Source organism: Carassius carassius, chromosome 42 (assembly GCF_963082965.1).
Source record: "Carassius carassius chromosome 42, fCarCar2.1, whole genome shotgun sequence".
NCBI lineage: Eukaryota > Metazoa > Chordata > Actinopteri > Cypriniformes > Cyprinidae > Carassius > Carassius carassius.
Genome location: NC_081796.1, coordinates 6,087,335 through 6,107,361, shown reverse-complemented (window position 1 = coordinate 6,107,361; position 20,027 = coordinate 6,087,335). Strand labels below are relative to the sequence as shown.

Here is a 20,027-nt window from a genome sequence, read left to right as displayed (position 1 = left end):
AGAAGCCATATCTAAACATGATCCAGAAGCACAGGCGTTTTCTGTGGACCAAGGCTCATTTAAAATGGACTGTGGCAAAGTGGAAAACTGTTCTGTGGTCAGACAAATCAAAATTTTAAGTTCTATTTGGAAAACTGGGATGCCATGTCATCCGGACTAAAGAGGACAAGGACAACCCAAGTTGTTATCAGTGCTCCGTTCAGAAGCCTGCATCTCTGATGGTATGGGGTTGCATGAGTGCATGTGGCATGGGCAGCTTACACATCTGGAAAGGCACCATCAGTGCTGAAAGGTATATCCAACATATGCTCCCGTCCAGATGTTCTCTCTTTCAGGGAAGACTTTGCATTTTCCAACATGACAATGCCAGACCACATACTGCATCAATTGCAACATCATGGCTGCGTAGAAGGAGGATCCGGGTACTGAAACGGCCAGCCTGCAGTCCAGATCTTTCACCCATAGAAAACATTTGGTGCATCATAAAGAGGAAGATGCGACAAAGAAGATCTAAGACAGTTGAGCAACTAGAAGCCTGTATTAGACAAGAATGGGACAACATTCCTATTCCTAAACTAAAGCAACTTGTCTCCTCAGTAACGTTTGCAGACTGTTATAAAAAGAAGAGGGGATGCCACACAGTGGTAAACATGGCCTTGTACCAATTTTTTTTAGATGTGTTGATGCCATTAAATTTAAAATCAACGTATTTTTCCCTTAAAATGATACATTTTCTCAGTTTAAACTTTTGATGTCATCTATGTTGTCTTCTGAATAAAATATTGAAATTTGAAACTTCCACATCATTGCATTCTGTTTTTATTCACAATTTGTACAGTGTCCCAACTTTTTTGGAATCAGACTTTGTATATATCTGAAGAGCTCTGCTTAACTGGCACTCAGTAGTACTCAGTAGAGGTTTCAGCTTCCCATAAAGGCTGAGTTTTACTGATCCCTCAATTAGGCTACATACCAGTAACATAGCATATAGCACCAATTAAAATGTTTACTGCTGTGAGCCTGATCTGAAGTCTCTCTTTCCCTGTAGTGCTGTCAGAGGGAACAGTACTCTCTCTGGCACATGAGAGACTGAGAGCAGATGCAGCAGGCCTCCTGTTGGAGATGAAAGGCCAGCAGTGTCTGCAGTGCAGAAACACACAGAGGATGCCATTCATTTCTCAAAGACATGGAGTCAGAGCAGCTCCAGCTCCTATTCAACATCAGGAAGAAGGAGGCTTGTGCACTTTGCATATACTGAAAATATTTGATATAAAATGTAAAATGCACTATACAAAAATATCCTCTTGAATTTTTTCAATTTTTTGACAATGTCAGGTATTATGGGACAACATATAACCATCAAATAGAGGGATAGTTCACCCAAAAATGAAAAATCTGTCATTAATTACTCACCCTCATGTTGTTCCAAACCAGTAAGGAATTTTTGGAATACAAAGATATATATATATTTTTTTACTTTTCTGACCTTGTATAGACAGCAATGCAACTATCGTAATGTTATGAAGCTACAAGAATACTTTTTTTTTTTTTTTTTTTTCTCTTTGTGCACAAAAAGTATTCTCATGGCTTCATAACATTACAGTTGACCCACCGATGTCACATGGACAATTTAACAATGTCCTTAGTCTTTCTGGGCTTTGAATGTGTCAGTTCTGTTGCTGTCTGGGTCAGAAAGCTCTCGGATTTCATCAAAAATATCTTAATTTGTGTGCTGAAGTTTACAGGTTTGGAACAACATGAAGTAATTAATGACAATTAAAATTTTTGGGTGAACGGTACCGTTAAAATGTCATTTAAGTTACATAATGCATATACTGTATAGGGGTGTGTGTATGTGTGTGTGAGACCCTGGACCACAAAACTAGTCTTATGTAGCTTGGGTATATTTATAAAAAAAAAAAAAAAGCAGCAGCTCTTTTTGGAGTGAGCTGTGCAGCTGGTGTTGGCGGAAGTGGGAGGGCAGCGCAAACTGACTTCATCTCCTTCCTGCAAGCTGAAAAATAGATGTGCTGAAGTGAGCTGCTACATATTGCACAATGTGTGGTGGTCCAGCTTTATCAAATGCCCTCAAAAAAAAAAAAAAAAAAAAGTGATGTTTGCCATTGTTTTGGATGCAGGTATTGAGAACTTCCTCTTCTCCTGACTGACAAAGGTTAGGGTTGAGCGAAACGCCTCGTCTGGTTTAAAACCAGAATTTTTCGACATCATATGTTGAAGGCCAACCCTGCTGCTAAAACAGATCACATGTAGTCTCCATCTCATTCACAGTCATCCCTTGAGCCCTGAATGGCTTTCACAGGTTGCTAATCAGCACGTGGATCTTACTAATTACAAATCACAGTAATGAAACACTAATTTGAAAAACTAATGGAATGCATAGTCGATATAAAAAACTGGATGACGAGTAATTTCTTACTGCTAAATTCTGAAAAAAACAGAGGTGTTAATTATAGGACCCAAAAACTCTGCTTGTAATAACCTAGAACACTGTCTAAGACTTGATGGTTGCTCTGTCAATTCTTCCTCATCAGTTAGGAACCGAGATGTGCTGTTTGATCGCAATCTTTCCTTAGAAAGCCACGTTTCTAGCATTTGTAAAACTGCATTTTTCCATCTCAAAAATATATCTAAATTACGGCCTATGCTCTCAATGTCAAATGCAGAAATGTTAATCCATGCATTTATGACCTCAAGGTTAGATTATTGTAATGCTTTATTGGGTGGTTGTTCTGCACGCTTAGTAAACAAACTACAGCTAGTCCAAAATGCAGCAGCAAGAGTTCTTACTAGAACCAGGAAGTATGACCATATTAGCCCGGTCCTGTCAACACTGCACTGGCTCCCTATCAAGCATCGCATAGATTTTAAAATATTGCTTATTACTTATAAAGCCCTGAATGGTTTAGCACCTCAGTATTTGAATGAGCTCCTTTTACATTATAATCCTCTACGTCCGCTACATTCTCAAAACTCAGGCAATTTGATAATACCTAGAATATCAAAATCAACTGCAGGCGGCAGATCCTTTTCCTATTTGGCGCCCAAACTCTGGAATAACCTACCTAACATTGTTCGGGAGGCAGACACACTGCCTCTCACACTCTTGCAGTTTAAATCTAGATTAAAGACCCATCTCTTTAACCTGGCTTACACATAACATACTAATATGCTTTTAATATCCAAATCCGTTAAAGGATTTTTAGGCTGCATTAATTAGGTAAACCGGAACCGCAAACACTTCCCATAACACCCCATCATTAGAAGAATGGCATCTACGCTAATATTAGTCTGTTTCTCTCTTATTCCGAGGTCACCGTAGCCACCAGATCCAGTCTGTATCCAGATCAGAGGGTCACTGCAGTCACCCGGATCCAGTATGTATCCAGACCAGATGGTGGATCAGCACCTAGAAATGACCTCTACTGCCCTGAAAGACAGCGGAGACCAGGACAACTAGAGCCCCAGACACAGATCCCCTGTAAAGACCTTGTCTCAGAGGACCACCAGGACAAGACCACAGGAAACAGATGATTCTTCTGCACAATCTGACTTTGCTGCAGCCTGGAATTGAAATACTGGTTTCGTCTGGTCAGAGGAGAACTGGCCCCCCAACTGAGCCTGGTTTCTCCCAATGTTTTTTAACTCCATTCTGTCACCGATGGGGTTTCGGTTCCTTGCCGCTGTCGCCTCTGGCTTGTTTAGTTGGGGTCACTTCATCTACAGCAATATCGTTGACTTGCAAATAAATGCACAGACACTATTTAACTGAACAGAGATGACATCACTGAATTCAGTGATGAACTGCATTTAACTATCATTTTGCATTATTGACACACTGTTTTCCTAATGAATGTTGTTCAGTTGCTTTGACACAATGTATTTTGTTCAAAGCGCTATATAAATAAAGGTGACTTGACTTGGCTTAAAACAGTAGGTCTGAGTTTGGCAAGACTGTATCGGTTCAGCCACGTTTCCACCGCAGGAACTTACCCCAGGAGCTAGGGACTTTGGGCTGGTACTCTGTGTGTTTCCACCGCAGGAACCAGGAACTAAAAGTTCCAGGTAAAAAATGCCCCTCAGAAAGTCCTTGCTGGAGAGGAAGGCGGGGGCGGGACTTGGGCGCTAAACATCCTGATTGGTTGAGTTCACGCAGCATTGGTTGAGTTCAACCACCATTTATTCGGATCAACATTTTCGAAATATAACTGTTATTGTGTCATGAAATGTAATTGTAAAAGTATTTCAGGCGAGAATGTAGTTGTTTAAAACTCAAATCTGTGCCTATTTAAAAATGTGTTTCGCCAATCTCGGAGACGTGAGCTCCACGCGATCAGCGGGAGCTCAGTCCTCATGTATCTGCCCAGAGCAGCCTCACCTCGGCTAGACCTTCTGATGTGTGCCGCTGGCTCTGATGTCTCTTTAGTGGTTAAACATAAAATATAATTCATTTTGGGTAAATCTAACAGGTAATCTTTGGTCTGGATTCAATTTATCTATATGTTAAAATGAAAATAAAAAAGGCAAATTTATATAATATTTCGTTTCATTGTAATGGCTGTATATATACACATATCCCTGAACTAAGTACATTTCTGCAGCTGTTATTATGTTTAAATGAAAACGAAAGGAGGCAGTGGTGTTTGATATCATAATTTTTTTTATTGTAAATATACAGTGAGGAAAATTACAGTAGCCGACTAATGTTATCAAGTACTGTTTGCAGAATTACCGGATTTGCGTCGTCACGGACATCACACTCACAAGTCGAATATAGTATGCCTGAAATACCGAGGATGCACCTACAAAATCTGGCATCAAATGTGACTGTGAGAGAAAAATGTACTCAATCTAGTTTACTCCGTTCTTAAACTCTTAAAAAAAATTCAAAGATTAATTTCCACAAACCACGCACACGTGATGTGAAAGGGAATTCACTGTATTATTTGTCGTATAGTAGATTATTTCCCCTCTTAAGAAACTCAATGTAGAATTTTTAGAACAATGAATTGCTCAAGGGTCTTTCACCACCCACAGAGGAAGACAAGATGATGCTTCTACTGATCACAATCTAAAACTACTTAACAGTAAAAGAATGAATCACCAAACCTGCTTCTCTCGGTGTACGCCGGAGTTCAAAAGGATGTGAAACAATCTTCAGTAAGGCTGTCCCTATAACATTGTTTTTAGCAGTCAAAACTAATATCCAGTGCATTTAGATGATTTTTGATACCTTGTATTGAAAACCACAGGAAAACCTGTTATTAAAAATGCTACAGAACATTCCCACCCCCCAAAAGGTTAATATTGATATAAATAAACACATTAAACAATGGAAGATAGCCCAAGTAAATATATTTAACTTTTCCAATCAACAGGACAAAGATAATGTAAATCAAATAAAAGACAAAACTATTTTGAGTGTAACTGCATATTTTTTTAGATACAGATTTAGGTATTTTTAGGTTTAGTTATTGTAAACTTAATTATGTCATAGTTTGATTGCAAAGCAAATCTGTAATTAAAATAAGCAGCTTCTGCAAAAATAATAATTTAACACAACAATAATTACTTTCAATTATTTATTTGTTTGGAAAGTAGTGTGTTAGTTAATTTGCATATAAAAAAGTATTTTATTTCTTTTTTCATCATTTGAGTGAGAGTGCGGTCTCTCCACACAGAGACAAGCATGCTCAGAAAGAAAAAAAAAGATAGAAGCCGCATACATGTAAAGATAGTTGAAATAGAAACTGTTGCGCTAGGTTTAAATGGTTTTCAGAAAATGACAGAATATATTTAAAGCACCTCTGAATAAGAAGAGTGTGTTGATATTAATAACTGATCATTCAGAACAAGAAGAACATCTGACCTGACACACTGAACACAGCCATGCTATTATTACCGCATGTACTATTCACAGAACACACACGCATATATGCGAACATGAACATGTGAACATTTTAATCAGACGCTGTCAAACAGACATAGTCAGTATAGATTCTACTCAAGAAACAATTACCTATTCTTTTCTTTTGTTTGACAGAAACAATGAAACATCTAAAAAAAATTGGGTACTGAATTCTTAGAAAATGTACAAAACTTTTATACCATTTACTAAGTGAAATGTCACGTGGTTCAATGTAAAGTATAAGTAACGTTTTCAAATTTGCAAATTTTCCAATTGCAAAATAACGAGAGATGCATTGAGAGGTCAGAAACAGTTTCGCTTCAGCATTTGACAGGAAAAAATAAAGGCGTTTCAGCAGTTTAACGAAGCGACCCCAGGGGTGGCATTGCTTCCGGAAAAGCCAGCTATGCACAAACAGACAGATGCGTTGTGCATATCTTTAGGTGAGGGCTGAGTAACAGTGGCATGTAGCACACACCCTGAGTAACACACACACACACACACACATATACACAAACACAACCGCTTTGTGTGGTTATGTCAGTGAGACTTCCATGCCAGTGTTTAATAATAGCGCAAAACCACACGATTATTTCTGAAATGAGAAACGGACCCCACCCTGATGTTTGGGTTGCTTGCCAAGTTTATTTTTTTATTTTTTCTTCTTACTTTAACAATTCGAGACCCACAGCATGCTAAATAATTTTTGAACCATCATTTGTAGCACTTAACCAATACAACACTGGAGAAAATAAACCACGCATGCAACAGAACATGTGGCATGGCTCTTTGTCGCTGAAAAGAAACACTTGGTGATTAAAAGCAAGGATTCAGTTCAGTTAGTTTGGATTGCAGCTCACTAACAACATTCACAGCTGAAGGGTGAGGACAGGCGCTCCTTTTACAGATTTACGGCTGTGTTATGTTCCATCCGGGTTTGGCTTCTCTCAGACAGGGTGACCGCTCATCTGAGGGCTGCTATCTCTGCAGCAAGCCAGATGAATGCTTGCTGTAAGTAATAGGAATGAGAAGCCATTCTTTTCAAAACTGAGCTTTTATTTTGCAGAAAATGACTAAAAAAAGTCTAAGAGGAGTATATAAAAGTAGATGGCTGCGTATTACAAAAGTAAAAAGTTCAAATCAACCTCAAAGTGTGTCAAAGTTAAAGAAACATCTAAATGCTGTATGTACAAGTAAAGCCTTTAGCCATACAACAAATGCAGAATACACTACAACTCAGTGGAAAACCAAACCGATCAGGACTGCTGAAAATGACTTTCTGAACCTAAAGGATTTGAGCTTTCCAACATTGAACAGCTAAGATTAGTGTAATCCGCTGAGACAAATATAATCTCTTGTCGCTGCTGTGTGAAAATAATTCAAGTGCACAAGGTTAACGTGTCCAGATTAGACACAAGTAAATAACACAAGTGAAGTTGAGGAATCAACAGAGGATAAAAGAGACGGACAGACAGAAGTAGCTACATACCAAAAGTCTAAGTGGAACCATAGATTGTCAAATCCCTCACAACAGTACTATTTGATAATTATCTAATTAGCAGCCTCCAATCAATGCCCTCCAGAGATATATTGCATGGTTTTCATTCCAGAATCAAATCACTGTAGTCAACATTGGTCTAAGGACCCCAATGCAATCCAATGAATGAAAAATCACACTAATGATGGAACCACTGGCCCCTACATAACCTCCCATTCCAAAACGACCCATTTTGGCCATAATTGATCATCAAGAAGCACAGGGGAGGCAGGTCTTCCCTACAAATCCAGAGCTCCATTTCCTGTTTGTATGAAACTCATCTCATCACACACCAAATGAGAGACAGTCAGGAGAGATGAAGACAGAGAGACAGACAAATAATTGTAGTCAATCTTGCTAACTAAATTAGGGCTGAAACGATTAGTTGACATTATCGACAACGTCGACAATAAAAAACTGTCAAAAAATATTTTTATTTTTGTAGCCGTTTAATGTCATACGACCTAATGTAAGAGCCTGCAATAACGTGGTTTTACCAGTGTGGCGCTGTAGCGCAAGACTGTAATTCAGCTGTAAGACAAACGCAGCTTTCAGAGCAAACGCAGCAGATTCAGAGGGTGCTGATCTGCGTTTCGATGATTGTTAATATTTGCGCCGCGTTTTTCTCCCAATAACAAAATAAGCACATAAAAAACTGACAGCGGTGAGAAGGGAGCAGTTTAAAATGCATCTGATTAAAAAGATGTGGATGTTTGCACGAGCTCTGTATTTCATTACTCCAATAGAGTCCAGTCACGTCACGTTTATGTAGTTTTTTAGTACAATAGATCAAAATCAAGAAATCAAGCAGTATACAGTATTATTAAACATGAAAAACCAGAGTCAGTGTCACTTTCAGTTAGAATTACAACTTGATTTTCTGTTATAAAGCAGCGCTCCAGTGTGGATCTAGTTAATGAAGTCTTTTTATTAGTGGGGGGAAAAATAAACACCTTTTATTAAAGGTATAGTTTGGTTTGCAGTAGGGTTGTAACGATATACCGGTATGATATACCGTGATATAAACATGTACGATTATCATACAGTGTACATTTGCTTATCTACGGTATTGAGAGAAAATAACAGACACAGAATCTCACCTGCGCCTAGGCAACAACTTTCCACCTAAGGGGCTGTTCACATATCGTACCTAAAAACGTGTGGAAAATGCTAGGCGTGCCGCTTTCTGATTTTTTTTCCCAAAGCCTTCGGGTACTTGCGCTCCTGAGGTGTCTGCCATTGCTAAGCAACCATGACCTGCTCTCTCCATGAAGATGCGGAAATTTCAGCAATGGATAAATGGATTTGCAGCACTAAAAATTGCTTGCAGTAGCTCTGCTACAAAATTAATTTAAAAATGGCAATCCACATACAGCTATGATCAGCTGTTCCTTCATCTTGGCTGAGCTTGCAACGTTGTTACGGAAAAGGTGAGGAAGCTACATGACCTGCGGTGTGCTTGCGGCATTCGGAAAAGTTGAGACCACGTCGCTACCATTATGAGCGCGCATACCGCGCACCTACATTTGAAATACGCGATATGTGAACGGCCCCTAACCGTTTTCTTATTCCACCCACACGTACAGCGGAGACAACATCAGAGACAGAGGCTCTTATCTCTAATCTCGATCCTACGTCAAAATAGGAGTTAAAATTGGCACTAGTATGGAAATACTTTTTGTATAGAAAAGACGAATGCTTATTTTTCCTTGAAGATAGACAGTTTGCAGACACAGCAAAAACTGTGGTCGGAAAGTGGCTGCAAAACGAGGAAATGCATCGAACATGTTTACCTATTCAGAACATCAATACAGTGCAGATACAGCTATGTCCCATTTATAATTTAAGGTAAATGCATTGTGATTTCTGTGATGCGGAGTGAAGCACATAATTCAGTCCTGACAATGAATTTACAGTAGCTAGCTACTCTGCAGATGTCACAAAATGTGCGATTTGAAGGATTGATGAATAAATAAAAAACAAAGCTGTAAAATATTGACAAAAGCACTGCTATATAAATATATAGGCTAATATGTTTGTTTTGCATGTCTCTCTGTGAATGAGCAGCATTGTCATGTACTACATACTCAAGTATGCTCCAGCATGGCTTAAAGTGCCAGGTTTAACAGTGCCTGCTGTCTCACTATCTGAGGAAGTGAACACAAACAATGAGAGCCTCACTGACAGAACAATTAATCATTTCATCATTTTATTTGAGAAAACCACGGTCAAAAACAAATACATTGACACTCAAAGCTCTTCAATACAACCCGTCCAAATAAAAGTCTGCTTTTTAACTTGAAGAAATTGACAAATTACGATTGTACTGTAATGTAGCCTACTTCTAAAATAATAATAATTTACATAAACATTAAGGAATATAATTTTTTCCCTTATTTTAATTTAGTAAATCTCTGTTGCGCAGCCCTTTGCGAAAACATAAAAGAATAAAGGTTATTAAACATCAATTAAATTGTTAAATTCGTATGCATTTTCATTACCACCATTTATGATAGTATATTTGTATTAAATCATATAAGTACAGAATCCAGAAAAGTCAAACCAGAATTTATGAATTTGCATCAATTATAAATGATAAATATAAGTTATTAAACTAATAAATAATCAATTGTAAAATGTTCTTGTTTTTTATTAATGAAATTTGGATAAACATGCTTTCAAACATTTGTTGGGTCAATTTGGATGTTATTTCAATTTCAAGTGCCCTGAGAGGAACCTATCATTCTGAGTTAATGGGAGACCACAGAAGCTGATGGGATGTGCTTGGAACAATTTCCAAGCATGCTGCTTCAGAAATCCATTTAGAGTTGCCTTTAATTAGTTACCTCTATAGCTTCTCTGAGATGCAACAGACAGACATGGATTTACTCAGCAAAACGAGACTCCTTGTATACTGCCAAGTCTTCAGCTGGCCAGACAAAGCGCTGACTGTTCACAGTCTCTTAGCAGCCACTTCATGTGCTGTTCTAGGTAGCAGCACTTCAGCCTCCCACGCTCAGGGTCAGGGCCGGTTCCAACGTGACATATAACACAACTCAAAACATTCAGTGTGGAGCTGTGATAAAAACGGTGAATCCCAGGGCCGGCTTTCTGGCCCATTAGTCTGCTGCTCTGATGTTCTAATCTAATTTGGCAACATGCTGGCAGTGTGGTCTGTCTAATAGGCAGCCAGAGGAAGAGGAAATGGTGAGAAATGCTGTAAAGACAGGAACATCCTCTGTCAGCAAAGCTCTGGGGTGTGCCTCTGCCGAGAGATTAGAGCCACTTTACAGCCATTAGTCACCTTCCAGTGGAATAGGGCGGTCTTGACTGATCTGCAGCAATAAGCACTGAGGCTACAGGATTATGGTTTGTTTTTGGAACTACTACTAATTTGTGGAGTTAAGATATTTCTTACAGAGAGAATGATTTTGCCTCTTAAACTATGACAGGGTATCCAATCCTGCTCCAGAAGGGCAACAATCCTGCAGAGTTTAGCTCGGACACACCTACCAGGACATTTCTAGTGATCTTGAGGACCTTTATTAGCTGGTTCAGGTGTGTTTGGATGATTGATGTCTGTGTGTCTGTGTGTGTGTGTATGTGTGTAATTGGGAGCAAGCAAAGCATGCCACTCCACCACTGTTTTCTGTGGAGCGATTCAGAATACTGATGCATCACTGAATAACTTTTCCTCCACCTTTAGTACAACATGCTATGACAGAAAACAAGCTCACTGACAGCACACTGTTTTTTAACATAACCATCCTATTATTCTCATCTCCATCTTTGGAGAGAATCATGATTGACACTGTAAGTGAAGTCTGTGTGAAGAGAGAACAGGCTTCTGTTGGTCATCTTAATTAGCCTGTCTTAGAGCCATACATAAAGCCCACTGTCATTCCCAGACACACATATGAATGGAGACGAGGCCTGAAAATACGCCAATTAATCCCATCAACATCTGTCGATTAAAGCTCCAATGTGATTGGCAGATTATATCAGTCTAGTAATTCTGGGTTTAGTGCTTCAGTGAGGGCAGTGTTTATGCTGAGGGTTAGAAAGACAGAAATTGGTGTTTGTCATACAAGAGCTCTAATTCTGAGAATCTTCAGATGGGTGAAGGTCGGTGACACCTGTTGACACAATCATAAGTAATTGAACTGTCCCAAAATTCTGAGTGATGGACAAGAAATTAACCCCCAAAAATACCAACAGATGATGCAATTAAAATTTTTCCTTTCTCTTTGGATTGTTACAAGCTCTTGGTGCATAAAAAAGTTCTGTAAAGTTGCAGAGACTAAAGTCTCAAATTGAGCCAGTTCACCAAATCGAACAATAGTCTGAAACGGTTCACGTCTCCAGTACGCACTAATCCACAAATGACTTAAGTTATTTGGTTTATAAACGTGCCTTACACTCCCTCTGACGCCAAATAAACCAATATCCTGAGTTATTCAGTTACTCCTTACAATACATTGACTGAACTGCTAAAAGAGAACAGATGATGGGATGTTCACGAGCAGAGCAGCTGGACTGAGTCTCGTGCTGCTTGCCTGGGAGACGGCACGTGTTAAGGGACATAACATTTCCTTCAAACAGTTGAGGCATTCAGCCATTCATGACGCACTGGATAGCTGGCCAATCAGAATGATGAGCTTTGTAAAAATCAATGCATTTCAGAAGGCAGGGCATAGAGGAGAAACAATAATGTGCAAGGCTTTTTTTAACCTTAAACCGCATAAACACATTGCATTACACCAAATACACAAAATAATGTTCTTTTAGCAGCATCATACGACACCTTTAAGTTTTTTTCACAAGCCTAGTGATCTGTCTACCTACTGCCACTGCTGCAAACAGTTTTACAGTATATTAAAAAATATACATAATATACATATACAGTCTATTAAAAAATCTCAACATTGACTACTTTATCCAATTGTTGAATGTTTTATGTACTTTTAAATTTACTAGAGCAGCACACCATTAGCTTAGCAACATGCTAATATCAAACTCTACTGAAATTAATTAGAAGTCAAGTTTCTGCCTATGAAGAGCTTTCTAAACAAAGCCCAAGGTATACTTCGGCTGTCTTCGTTCCACGACGGTCCATGCACCATCCTCGTGCACAAGACGGAACTAATGGTGTAAGGTGAATTATACACTGGCCATAAGGGTTTTTTTTACACGGCATAATTTATATATAAACTATTTTTGGCTGTTCATTTACACAACAATGACAATTGGGGGCATGAAAAACAAGTTTAAAAGTGAAAGTTTTTGAAAATCATACTGTTTAGCATGTAAAATGCAAAAAGAAAAAAAAAACACCGCCCAGTGACATCAATTGCATGTGTATTATGTGTTCAGTCTAGAACACTGCTTCTGAATTCCAGTCCTCGTGTACCACCGCTCTGCATATTTTGCATGTCTCTCTTATTTAACACACCTGATACATTTAACCAGCTCGTAAGAAGAGAGTGCTCATTGCTCCCTACTCCCAAAGCAAAGTTCACTTCACTTCGGAACATTCCTTCATGGATTTGTACTACACCACAGCCTGCAGTGTTTTTACACACAGATGAAACTTAATAGAGAAGTGTGACATAATAGAACTGTAAATAAATAAAATTTTAAACATAGCTGCAAGCAGCAATTAAAGGGTTAGTTCACCCAATAATCAAAATAATATAATTAATAACTCACCCTCATGTCGTTCCAAACCCGTGAGACCTTTGTTTATCTTCGGAACACAGTTTAAGATATTTTAGATTTTCGATGTAACCGGATCTTCTTCAACCAGTTCACCAAATCGAACTGAATCGTTTAAAACGGTTCGCGTCTCCATTAACTTTTTTAATGTGGCTGACACTCCCTCTGAGTTAAAACAAACCAATATCCCAGAGTAATTCATTTACTCAAACAGTACACTGACTGAACTGCTGTGAAGATAGAACTGAAGATGAAGATGAGTCAAGAACTCATCTTTTTTTCGGTTTTCGGATCACCAGTAGTTCTTTCGGACAGTTCTTGACTCGAGAACGAGCTTTGGTATGCGAGGACTGGAATTGAGAACCACTGGTCTATAGTTGTGTGTACAGATGCATAGTGTTTCTTTACTAAGGTGACATCTCCAACTACTGGCCTGGCATGCATAAGTGATTTTAAGTCATTTTCACAGATCCATGTGACTGGGGGTTCAATTTAATAACGTTGTCATCTGGATGCAAAACTTTTTTTTTCCTTTATTTAGTACACTGTTGCCATTTAAATGTATCCTGAGTCACCTAGTGTTGTCCAAAATATCAGCACAGCTGCCTTACAGGCATGGGTTGCAGACCACTTTTAATGGCACCAACAACTAGTGGGTTTGACTGAAGCCTGTAGCAACTAACAGCACCATATGAAAGTGGAATAAGGTTTGCACAAGTACTCCATGGAAGAATTTTACATCTCCATGATGACCAAATTGACTACAGAAGACGCATCTGCAAAGAAGAACGGGGGACCAAAGAGGCGACCCGAAAACAAGACAAATATTAACTAGTCAGTCACTAGGAGAGACAGACATTCATTCACATGGAGACAGTCCTCGAAGAAAAGAACCAACTAATGAAATCTCTAGACAGGCAAGGACAAAGCAAGGGAAATGAGATGGAGAGAGAGAGATATTAAAAACGAATGTATCTGACCTGAGATATGTGGTTAATGGAGGACTCCATCCTGCGCAGCTGCGAGGCCTGGATATCCAACAGCTGCAGGACATTGTTGGCTAAGGCATTGATCTGATAGGCCACACTTGCCAGGGACTGGGTGGTGTAGGCTTTGGTCTCCTCCAATGCTTTCTTCTTATCCTGTGCCTGCAGGTCAAGGTCAGAAAAACACTTTAATTTACAATGTAACATTCAAGAGACCACAGATCAGAGGTAGTGGCATAATAGGTGACCTTCTGCAATTTATGGGACAGCGTTTGTCTTGAACGGTTTTGGTAGAGTGGTTTCACTGAAATATCTCCTTGAAGGCAGATTATATCTGGGATCTAAAGTCTGTAACATTTCTTGAAACCCATCCTTCTCGACTGATTGAATTGGCAACATAGACCTTTGCAATAAAACTTGTCACAGAGTTTGTAATCGTTTTCCACTATACGCTTTTTTTGTCATATGGTGTTTTCTTTGTGAAAGTTTCTGCCAATGTCTGTTGTGTCTTTTGTACCATGTTTGCAGCAGCAGTGCTGTTTTGTTCAGCACGAAGCCTTTCATACTCTTCAAACTGTGTTTTGTGCGTTGTACGGATGGAGATGATGGAAGAGGTTCTGCGATCTGCGATCTGCATGCGACAAATTCTACAGCTGGGCGACTTTTGTTGCTCGTCTTTTTTGTCAAAACCAAACCATCTCCAGGCTAAAGAAGCTGACCCACGTCTCGCTGTTATCTCTTCTGGCACTGGTTTGGAGGATGACTGTGTATTTTTGCTTTCTTCGCTCATTTTTGTGTTGTTGCGCTCGAAGCTAGATATCAAGTGACTGATGAGTAACATACACACAGCACACTGGGCAGTTCACCTTATTAATAAAAATGTTTTAGTTTGTACTAAAAAAAAGTTTTTATTCTAGAAGTTAAAAGAAGTCCTGTTCGTGTTCGGAGGATATTCCAGTGGATCTTTCTAGAATTTTCTAATGATGCAATCACGAATCTCGCCACTTGAGGATGCCATAGGCATTTAAGAAAAACTTTTCAACTTCAGACTTCAGTTTTCTGCAAACAATGCATATTTGCCTTTTCTAGCAGCTATTTTATTAATCATACATCGGCTTTACTCTTTACGTTTTTGGATTGTTGCTTCAACTAAGAAATGTCATAACACACAGGTAAGAACTCCGTAGTTGTATTGCAAATTAGTAGCAGCTTATGCATTGATGAACGATCGTGATTTTGTACAAAATACAGTAAAATAAACCCCTACATTATTAAAATCGCTACATATAATTGTTTAGAAGGTTATAGTGTGCGTTATTTGTTTTCTCTTTAACTTCCTTTAGCTTTTTTCATGTTTGGGAGGTTGGATTGTACAAATTATGAAATATTTGATATCCCAATTTTGCATATTGTCCAGACAACAATTTGGATATTATCGTCTAAACGATATATCGCCCACCCCTAAAACCAATACATTTTACATTTTCTTTTTTTTCTAGTTTTACAAAGTTCTAAAATGTTTTATTAGGTAGAAATGGATTTTAAAAAGTCTTATTTATTTAAACCCTTAACATTTTTCCAGTAAATCACAAACAACTGAAAAATTTATGGACATTGGAATATTGTTGTTGACAGTGAGGGCCATTGACTTGACTTGATCTTAAAATCAAATCAAGCATAACATCACGCATTTCAAAACAAAGTAAATAAAAGAAACAACAACAACTATCTGTTCATATAATAATAATAATGGTAAAAATACAAATAATTTGTTATATAATAATAAATATTTCATGTTTTTATATAGTATAACTCTACATGTTTAGTATTATGTCGGTCAAAAGCTTGAAAAAAAAAAAAAATAATAAAAAAATCTCGTATTTTGGTTCTTTATATGGGTTATATAGGCAAGCGCCACTTTCCGCTCCCTCTCTTGTAACCAACACAGAAGTGATTAAAACTGCAATTCATCGACTGGCCGCTGGAGGCTGACTCCAAAAGGGAATCAATCCCATAGACTCCCCATGTTAAAATGTTAAACTCCCCATGTTAAAACTTTACAGCAACTTTACATGTTTACAGCCTTGTACAAAAAAATATTTTGGTCTATATAGCTAATTTGGCCCTTCATGACAACTGTGAGGGAAACTCATCCGTTTCAATTATATTAAGCCTTAAAGTTCTACATAATGAAGGGCTCAGTCATTTGAGTGACATGTTTGTTTCAGGAACCAGCTCCCGCCTTTTTGCCCATTTTCGTTTATCCGGGACGCGCTGCCAAGATGGTGACGATAATTTTTTACTTTTGGCTTCAAAAATGCTCTTCTGAAACCAATGGGTGACGTCATGGACAGTCCATGTTTTTATACAGTCTATAATTATAGGATAATTCAACAAAAATAAACTACAGGGAAAAAAATGGTCTTAGTTTTCACTTACATTGTGGACACTAGCTTAAAAGAATTATGAACGGCAAAACCCTTCAGAAACGGAATGAAAAAAAAAGGGAAAAAAAACTGCATTGACCACAACCGCACAGAAACAAAACTCTTGTTTTTTTTCTTTTTATTGTGGTATTTCCTCAGTTCTCCATTTAGCCTACCTCTGTGGTTCACCGAGATATCACTGAGGTAAACTACCCAAAGAAGGTCTTGCATGACAGAAAGACATCAAAACCTGAAGCACCTGCAGTGAGGAGGAAGCCATGGTCTGCATTTTGAGAATGCGATTCGGTTTGTACTTTTATGATGGAATTAATCATATATTTAATAAAATATCTGATGGACAGTGAAAATATTTAGTTTTATAACATATCAAATAGTATAGACTTGTTTGGATGGAAAATATGGGCCGGATGTGTTGTAGAGTTCCTGCCTGAAAGAATGAAGAAGTGCTTCCTCCATAGAGTGATAAAACAGCAGCATTAGTTGGTCTATTAAATACAGTCTATATTAAATACAAGAAAATGCATGCACAAGAAGGCATTTGTAGCTTTTGTACATGGGGACCACAGCTCTACAGTTCTCATTCCCCATTGCAAATGATGTGGTGAAGGTATGCAATAATATTGTTTTACAGATGTTCCACTGAAACATGGAGCAGAGCTGTTCTTGGATCAAAATTCATGCTATTTTTAGCAAGTGTCTGGAAAGAGAAAAGGACATTGTTACACTAGAGATCCATCCCAGAGCAGAATTCACACATAAAGGTTGTGTGTCCATTGTGGCTTAACAGTAGTTCAGTGAAACCCAATGAAAGCAGAACATTTTAAATCCTGCCCAAATGTCAGAAGATACAGACTTCATTTCAATGGTGCTGAACAAAATGTGCAAACAGTATCCAACATTCTCCAAAGAAGACTTAAAAAGGACTGAAAGTGCCATAAAGGCAGGTTGTAATTTTAAACAGAACATTTGGTCCATTTCCAGACTGGATGAACAGTACTAGAATCTGTTGTAATTCTGCTTTATGGCGGTTCTGTTGATCGAATTTTCCCTTTGAGGCATCTGTAAATCTCAGTCCACATCCGGCTAACAAAAATTTACATGTGTAAGAAGGATAAAAGGATTTTTATTGTATTTTTTTCCCGAAAAAATGACAGTGGTGCATGCCCATGCAAAAGTCAGCACCATAACAGTGTCTGTGCAATTTTGATGTACCGTATTTTCCGGACTATAAGTCGCACTTTTTTTTCGTAGTTTGGCCGGTCCTGCGACTTATAGGCAGGTGCGACTTTTTTATCAAAATTAATTTGACATGAACCAAGAGAAATGAACCAAGAGAAAAACATTACCGTCTACAGCCGCCAAAGGGCACTCTATGCTGCTCAGTGCTCCTGTAGTCTACAACAGTGCAGCATAGAGCGCCCGCTCGCGGCTGTAGACGGTAATGTTTTCTCTTGGTTCTTGGTTCTAAATAAATGCAACTTATAGTTCAGTACGACTTATGTTTATATATGTTTTTTCCTCATCATGACGTATTTTTGGACTGATGCGACTTGTACTCAGGTGCGACTTAAAGTCTGAAAAATACGGTAGTCAAAAATACATTAAACATGCAATTCAGACATATTAACTTTATTATTTTTGGAAGCCTGAAGTCAAGATGATAAAATTGCAATAAATAAACCCCTGAAGAACCTCATGATTTTTAGTCAGTGTAAACAAGTCTCATAGAAAATCTGATCATTTAACCTTCTTATAGCAAGATTGTGACCCCCCCCCCAAAAAAAAAAACTAAAATAAAATAAACAATACAAATAAATAATAATAATAATTAAATATATGTATATATATTAGGGCTGGGTATCGATTCAGATGTTCCAGATCGATTCGATTTCGATTCACAAGCTCTCAAATCGATTCGTTTTTCGATTCTCGATTTGATTTTCTATACTCGATTCAAGTCAATGAATACAGATTTAATACAAATACTATATGTATAAAAAAGAACAGTGAACATAAGTTTACAATTGGGTAATTAATAAAAAGAAATTAAGAGCAACAAAACTGTATATTAAACTCTTTTATTTTAGGTACATTAAAACAGAACCCATTTCCAATTTTCAAATGCATACAATTATGTTAAATAAATACAAGTTTGATGCAAGATGAAAAATGCTTTGTTCTTGTCCACAACACTATCGTCGTCGTCTTGCTTACGAAATCTTAAATGCTTCCATACCTCTGACTTTTTATGTGAAGGTGGCATCAACGTCTACAAAGCACCTGAAACCCTTTAAGCCAGTGGTTCTCAACCTTTTTCCCAGCGGGTTATATTATGGTCCAAGTACAAGTCTCGCGGGCCACACGCATATAATTTACACATTACGTCACCAATACAAACCAACCTGATTTATAATATTATAGTCTAAATATTATGATATCTAATCGATTAGATTCATTGAAATAAATAAATCATTCTACTTCCCATAAATAAAACACCTGATGCTGTCGGGAGCTGAACAATTTTGTGAAATTCGGCTCGATGTAGTAATAGCACAATGAAGTTGCGATTGTAAAGCCTGTGTTACACTTTCCGCATGAGCAATCCGGACGCGGACTTCTTCCATTTATGCTTCTGAATTATTGTGCACGTGTACGTGTTCGTAATGTTATGTGAGTAAGTCTGCTCATGTCTGAAAATAATTTATGAAAAACAAAATAATTTCACATAAAAACATTAGGCTATAGCTTATATTTCTTTAGTAGACTACATTTTTTTCAATTAATGTAAAAAATAAAATTAATTGTAAAACAAAGTTTTTTGTGTGTGTGTGTGTGTGTGTTCAATCGTGACGGGCCGCGGGTTGAGAACCACTGCTTTAAGCACTGAATGAATGAATGACAGGTTCGTTGGTAACAACGCACAAGGCACGTAAGAGGGTGACATCTAATGGAGAAAATTTGTAATTAGATTAAAGCTAATCTTACGTTCAATGTCTGCGGAAATAAATATGGAAAAAAATCGATTCATGGCCTTTGAAAATCTATTTTGAATCGACCACATTTAAAAAAAACGATTAATTGAAAAATATTTTTTTTTACCCAGCCCTACTATATGTGTGTGTGTGTGTGTGTGTATATATGTATATATATATATATATATATATGTATATATATATATATATATATATATATATATATGTATATATGTATATATATATATATATATATATATGTATATATATATATATATGTATATGTATATATATATATATATATATATATATATATATATATTTTTTTTTTTTTTTTTTTTTAATAGAGTTTGTAAGACAATGTTTTTGAAAGAAGTCTGATTTATCTGATTAAGAAGAGTAAAAACAGTAATGTACTATTTCAGTATTATACTTAAATATCTT

General features: G+C 37.6%; 1 protein-coding gene across 9 annotated transcripts in view; it reads right to left on the bottom strand.

Moving 5' to 3' along the window:
* Positions 1-20,027, bottom strand: part of LOC132123986 (abl interactor 1-like) — a 59,783-nt gene that overhangs the window by 28,915 nt on the left and 10,841 nt on the right. For all 9 annotated transcript variants that reach the window (XM_059534689.1, XM_059534691.1, XM_059534692.1 and 6 more), the window contains exon 2: positions 14,159-14,326. In XM_059534689.1, the coding sequence (XP_059390672.1) occupies positions 14,159-14,326 (168 nt within the window). The remainder of the gene's footprint in view (positions 1-14,158; positions 14,327-20,027) is intronic.